The sequence below is a fragment of the Cyprinodon variegatus genome, unplaced genomic scaffold (assembly GCF_000732505.1).
Source record: "Cyprinodon variegatus isolate N-32 unplaced genomic scaffold, C_variegatus-1.0 Scaffold157, whole genome shotgun sequence".
Lineage (NCBI taxonomy): Eukaryota > Metazoa > Chordata > Actinopteri > Cyprinodontiformes > Cyprinodontidae > Cyprinodon > Cyprinodon variegatus.
The window spans coordinates 541,710-558,220 of NW_015150610.1; the positions used below are offsets into that span (position 1 = coordinate 541,710).

General features: G+C 37.6%; 2 protein-coding genes across 3 annotated transcripts; one reads left to right on the forward strand and one right to left on the reverse strand.

Moving 5' to 3' along the window:
* Positions 1-285: 285 nt before the first annotated feature.
* Positions 286-6,697, forward strand: LOC107086617 (growth/differentiation factor 10-like). The gene is made up of 3 exons (XM_015377685.1): positions 286-731; positions 3,387-4,498; positions 4,590-6,697. The coding sequence occupies exons 1-3, from the start codon at positions 512-514 to the stop codon at positions 4,779-4,781; spliced, it is 1,524 nt and encodes a 507-aa protein (XP_015233171.1). The 5' UTR covers positions 286-511; the 3' UTR covers positions 4,782-6,697.
* Positions 6,698-12,087: 5,390 nt separating this feature from the next.
* znf488 (zinc finger protein 488) lies at positions 12,088-16,414 on the reverse strand. 2 transcript variants are annotated; one of them, XM_015377627.1, is made up of 4 exons: positions 16,236-16,414; positions 15,468-15,715; positions 15,126-15,354; positions 12,088-14,007 (listed from the first exon to the last, which is right to left on the reverse strand). In XM_015377627.1, the coding sequence occupies exons 2-4, from the start codon at positions 15,678-15,680 to the stop codon at positions 12,920-12,922; spliced, it is 1,530 nt and encodes a 509-aa protein (XP_015233113.1). In that variant the 5' UTR covers positions 15,681-15,715; positions 16,236-16,414; the 3' UTR covers positions 12,088-12,919. The 2 variants fall into 2 exon arrangements, with proteins under 2 accessions (XP_015233113.1, XP_015233114.1); XM_015377628.1 differs by having other exon boundaries at positions 15,468-15,681; positions 16,236-16,395.
* Between the last annotated feature and the right edge of the window lie 97 nt (positions 16,415-16,511).

The window sequence follows — 16,511 nt, forward strand, 5'->3', positions numbered from 1 at the left end:
ATTATGTGTGACTGAGACCTTGTCAAAAGCAGTTACTGAAAATAATGTGGCGAGCTGGAAATGATGAGGTAGAATTACTTTCCCCAGGAGAGGAAAAAATGTTCAGTTACTTAAATGGGTTAAAGTTTTTTAAAAAGTAATCAAAGCTGCACGCAAACATATTGTTTAACATCACTGGCAGGGAGAGAAGGGGTCAGTTTTATGACCTCCACTCTTGACTCTGCAGAGGCCCTGTTGGCTGACAGGATTGTGCGTCATCGCCTCTTGCCGCTCCAATACTATCATCCCCCTTCAAGCCTCTGGCGATCTCAGTGGTGTGCAAGTACCAGCCCAAAGTGCTGTCCGGGCCAACCCATTCAGCATCCAGGTCCCACACAGTTCTGCAGAGGAGGGAGAGCGCAAACGGAGCGCACAGGGGAAGGTTGCGCACAGCTTGGATTGGATTTGTTTGGACATTTCTCTGCTTTCTTTTTTTCTCTTTGTTTTGTTCTGGATCTCTTTCGGTACTTACATGGCTGTACCGATCATGATTTCATCGCACCTGTTTCTGCTGACGCTGATCTGCGTCATTACCTCTGCATCGGTTACCGGAGACAGCGGCTTCCTCAAGCTCTCTGGTTACCTGGATGAGGACATGCTCTCCCGGCATATGCACAGACTGTACGAGAAATACAACAGGGAGAACCGCCTGAAGGAAGGAAACACTATCAGGAGTTTCAGAGCCATCCTAGGTGTGTAAACGCGCTCTCCTGCATGAGGCATGCGCACCCAAATCCTTTAATTAAGCCGGTTGTTCAGCAGTATATGATTTATGTTGTAAAATGAATTGGATTATTTCAACACAGACAACAACAACAAATTAAAAAAAAAAATGTTCAGGATAAGAAATTCCTCCAGTTATCTCTATTATTTAATATTTACAGATGCAGACACTCAGCCAGCCCAAGGCATAAGTGAAGTAAGGTGCTGAATGCTGCAACAGTCATAAGTCATTGCTGCAGTGAATCATTTCTGCATGTTCTTGTGTTACATTTTATGGAACTAGACAATAGTTTTGATGCTAGTTTTGTAGCATTAAAGCTACACCAATTGCAATATATTTGTCAAAAATCGAGAAAATAATATTGGTTGAGAGTAGCACACTGTTTTCCAATTCTTTTCCATTTTCCTATTTTTATTTTTTTTTTTCACTTTTTGTCAACTTTTTCATCATGGTCACTAAGATCTATTTATTTATTTATTTATTGAAGGATCTCCATTAGTCTCTACCAGAGTAAAGACTACTCCTTCTGGGGTCCATCTATGGAAAAGAAGGACTGTAAATGTCTGATTGGCTGGCTAAATATAGGGGCATCTAAAAAAACCATCTTGAGATTGCTTTTTTGAAGACTTGATTTTTTTTTATAAGTTTTGCGTTCAATAAATGTATAAAATTGTTACCTCTTCTCACTGCTAAATCCACATCTTGGAGCTTTACTCTTGAAACAACTGTTTGACCAACATGAGCTTAGAATTTATTTACAATATTTATTAAGTAAATTATTTTAAATTGAACCAGGACACCAAATCAAATCGGGGCCTCATACAATCTCAGGATGTCTCCGCTCTGTAAATAGCTAAGATTGTTTAGGATCAGTCTGAGAATGCATTTAAATACTTTCAGAATGCTGTGAGTTCATTGGGGCTCTGGAAGCAGCGGCGCCACTTGCAGGCAGGGTTCGATCAATTACCCCAGACAGACGCCCAAGAATGCATGTGAGCCATGTGCTGTAAAATACAATACATTAGAAATCAGTCAAAGGCAGGCAGACATATGCAGAGAAAGGTCACTGCCGTGGCTTCTGTGTTTTAGTTAGTTGGTCCTGAGGGGAAAGCCTGACTCCACATCCTAAAATAAGGGGCCTTAATGTGGAGTCTTTCCTCTCTGTCTGATGCTGTTGTTATTAATGCAGCTCAAAATTTATACCATTCATAGATCTCAGATAGCATATCACAACATGTGTGTATTTTCATTACAGAGGCTTGATGTAATCCAAGGAGACATCTGAGAGACTTTTCAAAATGGTGTGAGACCTGCTGAAAAAAGTTTGATTATATCACAGTGACTGAGCCAGTTGTATCATGCTTAAAGGGAAGCTTTAACTGAAACGGGGAGTAAGCACTTCCATATGCAGACTGAATGCAGAGTAATGTATATCTTTTCGCTCAACTTACTTCCGCTGAACTCCCACACAATGAACAATAACTCTGCTGTTGAAGTTAATGTTGATCATGAATATGCAACTTTCTGCTTTCCGAAGTCTGGTTCCTCTTAAGGGCACACCTTCTTAGAGGTTCTACCAATGAGCTGCTGAACTGTTTAAGAGTCCTGTCGTGAAACAACGTAAGGAAACGCCTTTGTCCTATTTTTAGGGGAGGTTAACCACACATAAGTACTTTTGGCTCAAAGGTTTGCCTTTTCTAAACCCATTCCATTTACATCTGGTACCTCTTCTTTCACAGAAGCTCAAATAGCTGAGTTCAAACAAAGTTCATCCTCTGATTGCCATAGCCCATTCTGGACACTTAATTTTTTTATTATTTCTTTTACTTTGATCTTGTGATTACTGTTACAATTTACTCATGAAAAAAAATTACCATAATTTTTTTTAACTTATCTTGGCTAATTTGCAAAAGTTCTACTGTGATGGTACAGAATCACGTCAAAAGCATTCAAATGGAAAATGATTTGCTGCTACCCCTTATAAAGTGAACTTCTCCTTTAAGATGAGTACATAGATATACATACAGAGTTCAAATAGATTAACTAATGTTGCATCTACTATATGAACTACCTGTTCATTTATCCTATTTTGTCTGAAAAGAAGATTATTTTTTAATTCCCAAGTGAGCCTATGGATTATGTCATTATTGTTTGTAAACTAGCCTTTCCCAGCTTATTTACATCTGTTTCATTTTGCCCTGTTCTTGCTTATATCACAGCATTTCTAAACTGCAGATAGTGAAAGAGAACTGATTTTAAACACATTTAAGTTTTCATTTTAAGAAAGCAAGAAAGTCTCGAGGGAAAATTAGACATTTAGATTATTTTTGTTAGTAACAGTAATAACTGTAATTGAACGGATTTAGAACCACAAAGTTGTTTTTTAATTTTTGATGAAATTCAGATTCCGTATTAATACTTTACCTTAAGTCTGTGCTGTTATTTCAGTGACACAAACATCAGAGACAAAGCTGGAAGTGATTGTATCGATCTGCAGTTCTACATCCCATAAGAAATATAATCAACTAATAAATGATTTAAAAGATGTGGCTCTTACCTATTCCACATATATACAGTAGGTAGAGTTCTGCTTAATTCTGAACATGCATTCATATTTCTACAGACGCTGCTGATCACAGGACCATTTTCAAACTCAACCTAACAACCCTTCAGGATTCAGAGGCCATCCTCTCTGCAACATTCCATTTCCTGCTAGATAAGAACTCACAAAGCAAACCCTGGTTCTGTAAGCGCTTCAGGAGCCTGTCATGCCGCTCCCAATCCACACACCCTTCTCCCTCCATTATTTTGCTGTTTCACTCCTCTGGGCCGGAGGTCAGACGTGGGCCGGTGGGCTCATCTTTAGGTAATGTGACCTTTTACCCCCACAGGAGAGGGGTGTGGCAGATGAAAGATGTGACCCCAATAATAAAGGAAGCTCGAGACAGGGGTCAGTTCTTGGTTTCAGTGGAATTGGACTTTGGAGTGCCGCAGCATAAGAAACAAGAAGGTATTTTACCTGCTGTCAGCATGCCCTACCTGTTGCTGTATGCTAATGACGTAGCTTTAACAGAGCCTAACAGTGTTGCTTCCAGCCTTCAAAGGTACGACCCAGTCAGCGAGGGAGCAGAACTCCTGCACAGGTCTAATTCCTCACCTAAACTGAAGGGTCGCATAAGAAGGGAAGCAAAGCCCCTCGCTGACCTCATTCAGAACAACGAGCTACCTGAGCTCGACTACGGGCCCCGTGGACACAGAAAAGATGACCTGTGGGAGCTTAACTGGCACCTTGCTCTGAAGCCGAAGTTTAAACCAGAGAGGAAGGAAAGGATTAGTAAAAACCAAAAGACAGGAGGAGAAGAGCAAGACAAAGCGAAACCTCCAACCATGGAAGAAGAAGAAAGAACAGCGCAGCCGATCGAAACCGATGGTTCATCTAATAAAACCCTCAAAGATGGTCCTACGCTTTCTGCTGGTGACAGACAGAGGAGTGATCGGATTACTGAGAGAAAGAATGGAGGAAGACAGAGGGAAAACACCCGGTCATCTTTACTGAGTTTTGATGAGCAAACAATGCGGAAGGCCAGGAGACGGCAGTGGGGCCACGACCGGCGCTGTTCCAGGAGGAACCTCCGAGTAGATTTTGCTGATATTGGCTGGAGTGAATGGGTCATTGCACCCACGTCATTTGATGCCTACTACTGTGCTGGGGCATGTGGGTTTCCCATGCCGCAGGTATGACTAAACACTTCTAAGGTCTTGAACTGTCCTTTTCAAAACCTTCCATTCTGATCACATTTTTTTTTCTTTCCTCAAACTTTACCAGGTTGTCAAGCCGTCTAACCACGCCACAATACAGAGTATAGTGCGAGCTGTAGGAATCATCCCTGGGATTCCAGAGCCCTGTTGTGTCCCAGAAAACATGAGCCCCCTCGCTGTGCTCTTCCAGGACGACTCCAGGAACCTAGTGCTGAAGGTTTACCCCAACATGTCCGTCCAGTCCTGCTCCTGCCGATAGGGCATTGTGGAGGGAAGAACAAAAAAAAGGGAGGACTGAAAACAAATTCAAAAGCAACAGAATTGTGCATCAGTTAACTGTTCCCCTGATGCTATGAGACAAAGTCACTCAGTCCAAATATATTTCCTCAGGAATGGAGGCGAGCAGAGCTTAATTTGTCATGCTTTTTGCCCTTGCAGGACAAATATATGTAGTGTAAGTGTTATGGATCTCTAAACAGTCATCTAATGTGATTTTATTTAGGTTTTCTGTAGATGAGAGCATTTTAGGGATATTTTCCTTTCCATAACAGGTAGTCGTTAGACTGCTCATCTGGAGTTAATGGTTGTTTCTCACCATGCAGTGCAGAAGTATCCATATCTGTTTAAATATTTTATTTACTTTCACATTGAAACCACAGACTTTATCATATTTTATATTTTAAATAACATCTAACATCTCTTGCTTTAGTCAGGCCTTCAATTTGTAATTAGTTGTGTTTATTTACAGAGTTGTTTTTATATTTCTCAAGTGTAAATACAAGTATAGGTGGTTTAATTTTTTTTTATTTAAAAAATACAAAGTGTGGTATTTGTATTCATCCCTCTTAAATAAGAGCTTAAGGTTTCTATTGGCCCAGCACCATAAAAGACATACATTTTCGCCTATTTTTCTTAGTAAAACAACTCAAATTTATCAGATTGGATGGAAAACATTTCTAAAGATCAATTTGTCACAGTTTTTTAGGACATGGGTCTTTGCTTTTAATGTGTCTCTCTAATGCATTAATAGACTTTGATTCCCATTTTGGTTCTGGACGTGTCTTTACGGTTAATTTCCTCTCGCTGCTCTTAGGTCTATTGTAGGCTTTGAAAGGTTTCTTTACAGAACTGCTCCTTATTTAGCAAAATCCATTTTCCAGCATCTCTGAGCAAGTTCCCTCTTTCTGCCGAAGAAAAGCATCCCTATAGGCCACCCTTTTGCATAGATTGAATATATACCGAGAAATTATGAAACACAGAAATAATTACCTTTTAAACAACCAAATAAAATAGTAAAATTATTTACTATAATGATTTATTTCATGGCTCCTGTGCAGCAATGTCACCATGAAAACATCGACGCATTCAGCTTGATGCTGCGCTTCACTTACCTCTGAACTTAGACGTCATTCAAGTAGTTTACAGAAGCTAATCTTTTTCCTGGGTATGTTTTTATTTAAGATTTAAAATCCAATTAGTTAACGATTAAACATAAAGATCTAATAAGTACATTTAAATAACTGCCAGAAGAAAAATACTTCATCCATCGTATCCCAACATGGAGACACATAGATTGGACACCAGAGGCACTAGCAAAAATCCATCAAGTATAACTGAAATGTAAAGTTAGTTTGCCTAAAGAGACTGGACTTTATTCATAAAACTCAACATCAAACCTATGCAAGAACTTTGACGTAGGTAACCAAAGTTTTAAAAAAAGGTGCTAATTATTTGCAGTGAATGGCAACTGTATAAATGCTATATGATAATAAAGACCAGAATCAGTGGGTGAGGCTATATTTATCTTGTGAATTACTTTTTTTTAAGTGTAAACATGACGGATTTCTCCACCTAAGACCTCAATGAGTTCTCTGGCAAACTGGTAGAGGAAGTTTTAGAGCGAGCTAAGGACATTGAAGCTGGAGTTGCTCAACCCCAGTTTCAGTTTTATATATTTGATCAGTTTCTTGAAGTTAATTGAATAATTTTCAGAGAAAGACCTCAATGTGAAAGTAAACCTGAAAGACACTGCCTTAACTTGCTGTGTTAACTTGCAACAAGATGTCAGGGTTTACTAAAGAGACCTCCTTAATTCCACTCAATTAGATGGGTCAGATTAAACTGATTTCATGATGACTCTGCTGCAATGATATGAAATAAATGGATGTAAAAAAAAAAAAGAAAAAAAAAGACATTTAATTATTAAAGTTAATCATTTGAAAATTGGATTTAATTGTTTAATGGAACATTAAATTACTTAATTGTGTATTAGATGATTAATGGAATATTAAAGTATTTAGTGCTGGTATCAAATACATACATGTTACATTTATTTTTTCATGGTTCATTTATTTACTTTTGTTTATTGTATTCTTCTACATGAACGGTGTTCTGTGAGATGCTCAAATATACAAATTATTGTTTAATACCATAATCCTGCTCTAAATCTTTATACAGTTTATCCGCAACCTGTCTGATGTGCTCTTTGTTTTTAATAAATGCATTCTGTTTATTAATTATAACCTTTGAAGGGTAAGGCTAGTTTTATATGGCTAAATGCATATGTGCATTGCATCTTTCTGATTTATTTCTCAAAACCAAACCTCTAAAATCATATTTTGTATAGATGCCCTTAGATGTTTTTTTTTTTTTTTTTTCTTCTGGTGATCTTTCATTTAAAATCCCCATTAAATTACATTGATGTTTGTGTTTTTAATATAATAAAATTTAAGACCAGCTGTATAAATACTTATAATACAAGGTTAAGTATATGAATACAGAAGCACAGAGTTATTTGGCAGCTCATTCAGCAAAAAAACATTGCGAAAGATTTTGGGTCATTTGCTTACTTTATAACTTAGAACAATATGTTTAATTTTGCCTTCATGTTTTAGAAATAAAGTTTTCTGTAAGATGTGAAAAAAGCACTTCAAACCAAGTAACTCCCCTTTAGCTCTTCAAGAATGTTAAAATTAATCAATGTTTTTTTTTCTTTTGTCATTATAAATGTGAAAATTGATCTAATATTGTTGTAACAATATCCAAATGATGTATTTTTTTTTTTACATTATCATTTTTTTGTGTTTGTATTGCTTAAATTATGAAAAACTTGCCTTTTATGAATTAGAATAAAACTTTATTTAATCCAGTAGCTCTGCATTGAAAAATGTTTTTTTAACAGTACTAGTTTTTATTCTTGGAAATGTGTAAAATTTCTCTATCAACTGTTTTAACATAAGTGTACACAAAAACCCCAGGAAGAAGCGGTCCCCTTGAACCTATTATTACCCCACACCAAAGGCTCCGGTGTCAGCTGTCCAGAGAATAATGTGACGGATGTGGGCTGAAACCCACCAATGGTTGGTGAAGGAAGCAAGCCTTCAGCCATCAGGACATCACTCACTTAAGCTTCAAAAACATGGTGCACTTTCCTTTTTCCTGCTCATTCAAAAAGGCATTTCCAAGTGCGTTTTTTCTTCCCCTGCCTGCAGATGCTTGCAGATCATCACAACCTCTCTCCTTACCATTGCCCCTCTTCTTTATCCAGAGAAGAATAAGGTGAAAGAGCAGTTTTCTTACCATGCAAATTGTACCATTGAAGAATTTCACACAGAAAAGTGCATCTGTCCTCAATAGTGAAACATCTGATAATAAATTTACTGAAAAGGAAACTCTCAGCATGACAGGATAGTATATAAAACATCCATATTTTTACACTCCAGAAATAAATTTTAAATTTTGCACAAAAAAGTGGAATATACCTTTCTCTGTTAAAACAGCAGTGATTAAAACACGTTATCAGCATCTTATAACAAAGGGTACTACAGTTCTATGAATTATGTTTAAAAATTCAGGTGCTTCTTCTAATATGAAATTCAGTTATATTGTTATATTTTTTAACATCTTTTAGAATTGTTAGTGTGCCTTTCCTGAGTCTTGCTTTTATTTTGTAATCATTTCTGTTTATTTATAGTGGTGGGTTTTCATATTAAGCCTTGTTTGCCTTGTTTTCCTATTTTTTATATCTATTTCTCCCTATATGATCTTTTTAGGAACATATTGTTCATGATGCAGTTTAACTGATAAAATTGTTGTTATTGATTACATTAAAAAAAAAAACATCATATATTGTAGAGTAGCTCTAGTTGTTTTCAACGTCTAAACAATACTCATTTTCAGCTAAACTGCAAGGAATATCAAACAAGGAGTTTAGAAGACCATATTAAAAGTGTCTAAAGACACAGTGCATATCTGTATTACCACATCTTAAAGGAAATAACAAAATATATCACATATGTTCAGTATTACTGGGCTGCAGCTATGAAATAACCATTTTTTGAAAGCCGCCATTTGAACTGCAATAATTGCTGAAATTAAGGTTATTATAAATCATGTTTGTGTTATGTCAGGGCTTCAAAGTGGGTTAAAAGTGGGTTAAGGCTCACTACAGCGACACATCCACAGTGGGTTTTTTTTCTCTTATTTCCTGACTGATTCTCTTTAAAGTATCTGCCTCCACTCTTCCTTTAGAAAGTGAACTGCATGTCAGCTACAATCATTCTCACAGGAGAGGTATGTGTTACAGCCCAGAAAACCACAGCAGCCTGGACTTATTCAAATGGACTAATATGTTCAGAAACCAAAGCGAAACAAGGCGAGTGGGGAACCAAGAATAATGTTTGCTTTTCTATAGCATTATGGCTACATTATAGGGAGCAATAAAGCAATTATTGGGCAATGGAGAATTTTATGTTACTGGATAAAATGGTCTGGTTATGGAGCTCAGAGAAAGAATAACTATTTATTAGTACAAAAGCAGCTTTTTCTCCTGGTTAATCTGTCTAATCATTTGAGTCTGTGGCTGCACTTCTAAGAAAACATCCTGTGTAAAGAAAATGTATGAAATATAAACTTGTCAGTGTTTCTTTTATATGCTTTTCATAAGCAAGGAGAAAATCATCTGCTGGTTTAAATCTGTTGGTTTAAAAATTAAAGATTGACTTATTGTTTATATGCCTTTTAGATAATAAAACCCAAATTGAAAATTTGTAAGGGACTATCTCTGAATGTGTTATTTTATGGTCTGTTTTCAACGTTCCTTTTTTTCTATGGTAGTATGTGTATCTATTTGCTGTCATTGCATACACATAAAATAGGTTTTACTAATGATTCTTAATCTGGAGTCGATTCTGAATGGGCAGTAAGCTGCATATAATTGCTGGTAAATTTTTTAATCACAAATTCAAACCAGTAAAGCTTTGGTTGTTAATTACATAATTCTGCTGTTAACATAACACATGTTAACTGAAACATAACACATGACGTATGCAGGTTGTGATTATTTCTTTGTATAGCACAGATATACTGACTGACACATGCTATTTTATCCTATTGCATCTATAGATAAATCCAGTAAGAGAAATATTTTTAAAAAAATGTTATAACTTAAGAACTGGAAACCAATTCTTTTGAAACATATCAGAGTATGTGATAGAACAGAAGGAGAAAGATGTAATGGCATTGAATATATGGAAAAAGTTGACTTTTTATTATATATTATAAAAGTATGAGTTTAATAACCTAATCATTTGTATTAATATATTCTGTCTTTCGAAACAAAAATGAAAAATATTTCATTTAGAAATTATTATTATTATAAAGACTACTCTAACTGACTCAATACCCTATAACCAAGTTTAGTGTGCACCTAGAGTGGGAAAGGGGACCCAGTTTATTGGCTGAACTTAAAAGCAATCATCAATACTTGCTTTTTATATATTATATATACGTTTTTTGAACAAATCGAGTTTAAATACATATAATTATGCTTATAGTACTAGACTGTGATACAATCATCAGATGTTAAGTTATACAAAGTTTTAATGCGGATGAAGATTCTCAGTCATCCAGGACATAATCAGTCCGTAAAAGTAAAAAAAAATATCCACTGGACTTCAAATGTCTGACATTTGAATTGAGAAAGCTTCCTGGAGAGGTGGCGAAACGTCTTCAAATCTTGGAAACCAAGTCCAGTGGATATTTTTTGAACTTTTACGGAACAAAGTTTTAATACATTTTTTTTTTTTTTTTTTTGTTAGACTAATGAATGAGCAATAAGGTTAAACTCAGCCTAAATGTTACAATTCCAGGTTTGAAAACCAGAGGGATTTTCTATCTCACTATTGTTTGTTGTTGTTTTTCTAGTATTTTTGTTCTTTCAAAGTGTGCTTAACCGAATGAGTTAATCATCAAAGTTGAAATAAATTAGAAATGTGGAGGGGTTGCTTGGTCTAGTTTTTTGTAACAACGGCTATATTACATAAAAGGCAGTCATGCTGGATTTTTAAATCATACTAAGAAAACTAATACCTTCCTTTTTGTTATTCTGACTTCAGATGGACTGTTTTGTTTGTTCTCCCAGAATGATATTAGAAAACTTCAAGTTAAGGCAAATAAAGCACTTTTTTTAGACAAATCCTATAGTTCCAGCCTCACAGCTGTTGAGAAAGCAGTTTTCCTTAATAGTGGCCTTCATCCTGTCCCATTGTGTGTTCTGATGTCATCTTCTTCTAAACACCAGCCCGGAGAAAATCAAAAAGTTGAGTTAGTTAAGTTGAAATTGCTGATCACACCCAGCATTTTAAATAAAATCTGCACCTCTTATTTACCTGTGATGATTCTGCCCTTTCTGTACTTTTTGGTCCTATTTTGTGGTCCTATTAAGTTTTCCTTTGGACTTATCAGTTATGCTTTATTTTATGTTATTCTTTGTTTCTTAAGATTAAGATCGTTCTTTTAATTCTTGGTTTTACTCTCCCTTGTTATTTCCTTCAGTTATCTCTATTCAGCATTTTTTGTCCAATTTATTCCTTGGTCTAGTTTTAGGTGTAGTCAATAGTTTTATTTCCCTTTTGCTTCATGTAAGTTTTTTTCTAGTTATAGATCAGGTTGTTTTTCCTCACTTTGTTGCCCCCTAGTGTGCCTTTCCTTTCCCCTTTGCTCTTTTTAGTTGATTCTGTCCACACCTGCTCCTTATCAGCTGATTAGCCCCTTCATTGTTCTATCTCTCTCTCTCTCTCTCTCTCTCTCTCTCTCTTTCTATATATACAGTATGTATATATATATATACACCTCCTATGTAGTTCCTCATTGCTGGATTCTCTTCATTCTTATGTTCATTTCCTAGTTTTGATTCGTGTGTTTTTTGCCTGTAATTTCTGGATGAATGCTCCTGTACCATCTACCTATTCATTAAATTTATAAGAAACAGTTTCACCCTTCTGCCTCTGCATTTGGGTCCTCCTCAAAACTCAACAGAACCTCACATTACCATGCTTTCTCCTTCAGGTTGCTTTCCCACTAATAAACAGAACTCTGTAATGAGGTGGCTCCTTTAGCTGTGATTTTTTTCTTTCTACCTTGGTGCTCACATTGTATTTAAACAGTGTTCTGCTGTGCTATTTTTGAGAGATCATATAAAATTTTCTCCAAGTCAAGAAAAATGGTTTTAACGCGAAATTTTTTGGTCAAGATTAACAGACATAGTGCGTAATTAACTTGTATATACATGAGCTTCACTGTATGGTGCAACTTAAAATACTATGCAGGCTATTAAAGCCACATGAACATAGAAATGAGTCCCAAAGCTGCAAGCCCAAAATGATGCCATTCTCTTCTTAAAGTACTAGTTTATAGGTGTTCTTGTAGCTTCTTCTTTACAGGTAATCTGGGCAAAGCCTTTTTGTCTTATGTCCTGCTTTGATTGGTTTGAAAATTAAAGTGAAAATGCTTGCAATACACTGATGATGCAAAGATTTCTTTAAAGTTCTACACTTAAGTTTTTATAAAGTACGACACTTCAAGGCCAGAAGCTTTCGTTCTTGTTCTTACCACTTATTCTAAAAATATATATGTTTTTTGGTTTTATGTCTCAGCCCATCATTCAGAAGGTACTTTTGCCAAAATTTTCAGAGCCATTTCTCCTAACAATATATAAACAGACAAAACTACAGTATGTGAAGCTGGGTCTCGGTCAATTATGAAATATGAATATATTCACTCACTCTTTTTTTGTGGCAATATTTTATAACATTTGATTTCTAAATAATTCAGACAACAGCTCATGTACAATCCCACCAACCCATAAAAGAAAAAGCTGATAAATAAATACAAACTGCGATGAGACATATGTAACAATCATCAGCATTTCTGAGGATCAGAAAGCCTCCTGAATCCAATAAGGCACAAAGTAATCAATTAAACTCTTCTTAGAACACAAAGCAAGATAGACGCGCCCCTCTGCTGCCATCTACTGGACACATTATGATGGGGCGAGTGTTCAATTGCCTACATTCACTATAAACAACAAAGTCTTCCAGTTTAAATAAAAACATTTCTCTAATTGTGAGAAGTCATGTGTCTTGACAAGTGGTGTCTCTCTCTGAAGTATTCGTGACAAATCGGGCAGGTCAGTTTCTCCTCCCTCCTCCGCCTCACCTGAGACTCTGCCGCGAACTCCTTTTTGTGGTGAGAGCGCATGTGGAACACCAGATCCGAGGTCATGCGGAAGGACAGGTTGCATTTGGCGCACCAGTTCTGCACCGACACACCGAATGAAGAGGTAAAAGTTGGCGGCAGAACTGTGAGGGTGGATGTGGTTTGCAGCTGGGCGCCAAGGTTTCTGGACCAGAGCTCCGGCGCGTAATGGAAAGCGTTGCCTAATGGAATAGGAGATGCCAGAGTCTGCAGGTCGTCGCCCAGGATGCTGGATGCCATCATATTGTTGTATCCCAGAATAGTCCTGTTGGTGAAAGCATCAGTGATCTCATCCAGGCGGCTAGAGGGGGCTGTAGGAGCGCTGCTCAGATGGCCATGCTGCTCCACTGGAGCGCTCCTTTTACTGGGTTTGCAAAAAGCGCTTTTCTGCTCCCCATGGCTGCCCGAAAGAACAAGGGAAAACGCGCTCAAGCCGCTTGACAGCACACCTGATCCCTCCCCTGCCTCCGAACATGTGTCGACCCTTTTTTTTGGCATAATGTCTGCCCTGTCTTCCCCAGCCTCAGCTGAATCAGCCCTCCCCCGTGGCGCACGAACTGCTTTGACCCTGTCAGCTTTCAGTTTCTCGGAAGCAGAGGAGTGGTCACCTGCAGCCTGGTGGCAGTTTTTGCTCAGCTGAGCGACATTTTCCTCATTCGAAATGTTTGTTTTCTCTAACAGAACCGTTTTTCGCAATCTGGCGACTGTGGCGTCTTCCCCTTTTCTCTTTTTGGAAGGAATCGCCACCTCCTCGGACTTTTTCTGCTCCAGGTCTCTGGCGATGTTGTGGAAATCCGTCACCTGGTGAGGCCTCTTGGTGTCCACGTACTTGTGCTCATCGGCCTCGTGGCTCCAGATGTCACTCTTCAATTGGCTGCACAGAAATCTGCAGTGAGCCACGAAAGGATTCTGGTTTTTGAAGATCTGGTTGCATCTCCCGCATTTAAATTCTAGGCAAAAAGACAAATTATACATTAAGAAAGTCACTTAAGATTAACTTTTTTTATTTCATCTTTAAGCAAAAATGTAACTTGTAACGCATAGGTTACAATGTACTATTATATTTCAAGATATGTAGAAAGTTAATAATGATGGAACATCTCCATCCTGTCTTTAGTTTAGTTCCTTCCTCTGGACTCTCAAAACTCTTCTTGAAAACTTTTTGCTTCAATACACACAGGCTTTGCTCAGGGGTATAAATTAAAGTAAAAGATAGTCACCAATGATTTCAATGATACACAGAATACAGTAATCTGAGTTTGAACCAAGCAGCTCGAGTTTCCAGACTTCTATTAATTGGTTTCCTTTTGACCTTTCAGGTAATGAATGACCCATCTCAACATCTTTAGGCACTTTCAGATGCATTACTCTCCCACTTTATTAAACCCACTAGCACTTTGACCCTTTTTTTTTAGGTTTTTAGTTATCTACTACAGTAGGCTTACATAATACAGCTTAAATCATGCTCTTTACACTGCAACAAATGAGAAAGTTATAGTTCAACGCCAAATAAAAAAAAGCTTTATACTGCAGAAACAGTTACTGCTCGGAAGTTCCTTCAAGAATATAACAAAGAACCAGTGAACCCATTGAAAAAATATGTGACATCTATTACACTGGAAAGATGATTTAGGGACATTTGGCTCATGCATTTTTTTACAACACCAACACATAAAATATGATGGCTTTTGAATGGTGAAAAAAAATGAATACTGAGGTTCACAGCACAGTCTCTGAATTACAATCCCACTATTTAATAAAAAAAATTGCCCCAAGCAACAAATATATAAGTATATATATATATAAGTATATAAGTAAATATATAAATACATAAGCCTAACATCTCAGGGTCACATAAAATGTTCAACTTCTCCTTCATGGAAGATGTTAATTCTGTTTATTCCATAAGAAAGCAATAAAATGTTGGCATTGATGGAAGAATGATAACAAACATAGGCAAGTTGCTTTTAAGCATCTATCCGCTGAACGGTTGTTCTTTAACCTACATTGTATTAAAGTCTATTTAGCACTTGTAAAAATGAAAATAAAAAAATAATCTTTCTCTCACCTCCGTTGAGTCCTTTTATCATGTCTGTAAATCCCAGCAGGTGAGACAGCTCTCGGTCATACCACACCAACAACTCCTCTTCGGGCTGGATGTCCCGCGTAGCCCGCACATACACCTGACCCGCTTTCAGAAAGGCCTCTGCGTTCTGCTCCTCTCCGTTGCGCGCAGCCTGAACCAGCCTCAGCCAGGAGAGGACCAGGGTTGAATTGCGCATTGCCTCTGGATCGACCTAAAACACCAATAATTTTAAGTGCCAAATGTATATTTTAATATTCACTTTATAGTGCTGTTATAAATTCGCGTAAAGTCCACATGACCCCGCCGCCTGCTGTTTTGACTCACCCTGAACATGAATGACTTTGCTGTCTTGTCGCTGCATTTCTGAGCTATAAAGGCGATGGTTTCGTAGAAAGTGTTTTGAAGCAGGCACGGTCCAAAGCACGTCCCAGCAGGGATGCAGCGCGTCACCACGACGCCGGTGTTCATATCTGTTGGATGCTGCAGGAATTTAGCGTCACTGGACCAAATGGACCGGGTCAGGAGAGCGTGATCCATCCTTAAGGAGGGGAAGATTTCATCCGAATCAGATGCTGAATCAAAACAAATATAAAAAATATAGATATATCCAAATATTAGGTTCTGCATATCTACTAGGTGAAGCGAATTGCTTGTCACGTTACAACAAATATAATTTTTTGAAATATTTCCTTATAAAAAAAAAAATGGAACTGTGGAGGGAAGCTGCCACAGCTGCTGAAGCAAAACTATTTTCTAACGTTCTTTGTCTCAGTTTTTCACTCGGTTACTCCTTTTGTCTCCACATCTGCCGTGGAGTCCAACTGGCTGTGCTCAAGAGAAGTTCAGCGCCTTTTGATAAATATCATTCTGAGTAACACAGAAGCTTTTTATGATATAGGAAAGAAAATCTATATATCTGATATTCAAAGTGAAAATGTTATCTTGTTATACAAAAATGTTAACATAAAATTGATGGATATATTGTTATCCAGGAATTGATATCTTGATGGAAAATCTTGGTCCCAATATTTGGTTGTAATTGGTATCTATTATTCCTGAGACGCAAATAAAGGATGCTGATGATGAACTCACCCAACGGAAATGCGGAATGATGTTTGTTCCAGAGGAGGCAGCGGACCTCAGAAGCGATGCCCCTTCAGAAGAGTCCCTTAATTCCGCGACTGAATCCTCCTCCTCACTGCTGCCTCTTTCCTCTCCCACTCCCAGATATCCCTCTGCAGGAGATCACTGTAGCCCGCAGCGTGGCGCACTGGTTTTATCGCGTGCGCGTTCATGGCCACACGCTCTCTTGCGCGTACTTTCCAGGGGTGGAGCTAGATGGGGGGCCAGGGGTGGCCATGGCCACCC

Excerpts from the sequence above, each read along its gene's own strand:
- LOC107086617 (XM_015377685.1), top strand. The coding sequence starts at position 512 with ATGGCTGTACCGATCATGATTTCATCGCACCTGTTTCTGCTGACGCTG. Across the intron at positions 732-3,386 it reads GAGTTTCAGAGCCATCCTAG|ACGCTGCTGATCACAGGACC; the intron begins GTGTGTAAACGC and ends ATATTTCTACAG. Across the intron at positions 4,499-4,589 it reads GTGGGTTTCCCATGCCGCAG|GTTGTCAAGCCGTCTAACCA; the intron begins GTATGACTAAAC and ends AAACTTTACCAG.
- znf488 (XM_015377627.1), bottom strand. The coding sequence starts at position 15,680 with ATGGATCACGCTCTCCTGACCCGGTCCATTTGGTCCAGTGACGCTAAA. Across the intron at positions 15,355-15,467 it reads CAAAGTCATTCATGTTCAGG|GTCGATCCAGAGGCAATGCG; the intron begins GTGAGTCAAAAC and ends TTGGTGTTTTAG. Across the intron at positions 14,008-15,125 it reads GATAAAAGGACTCAACGGAG|AATTTAAATGCGGGAGATGC; the intron begins GTGAGAGAAAGA and ends CTTTTTGCCTAG.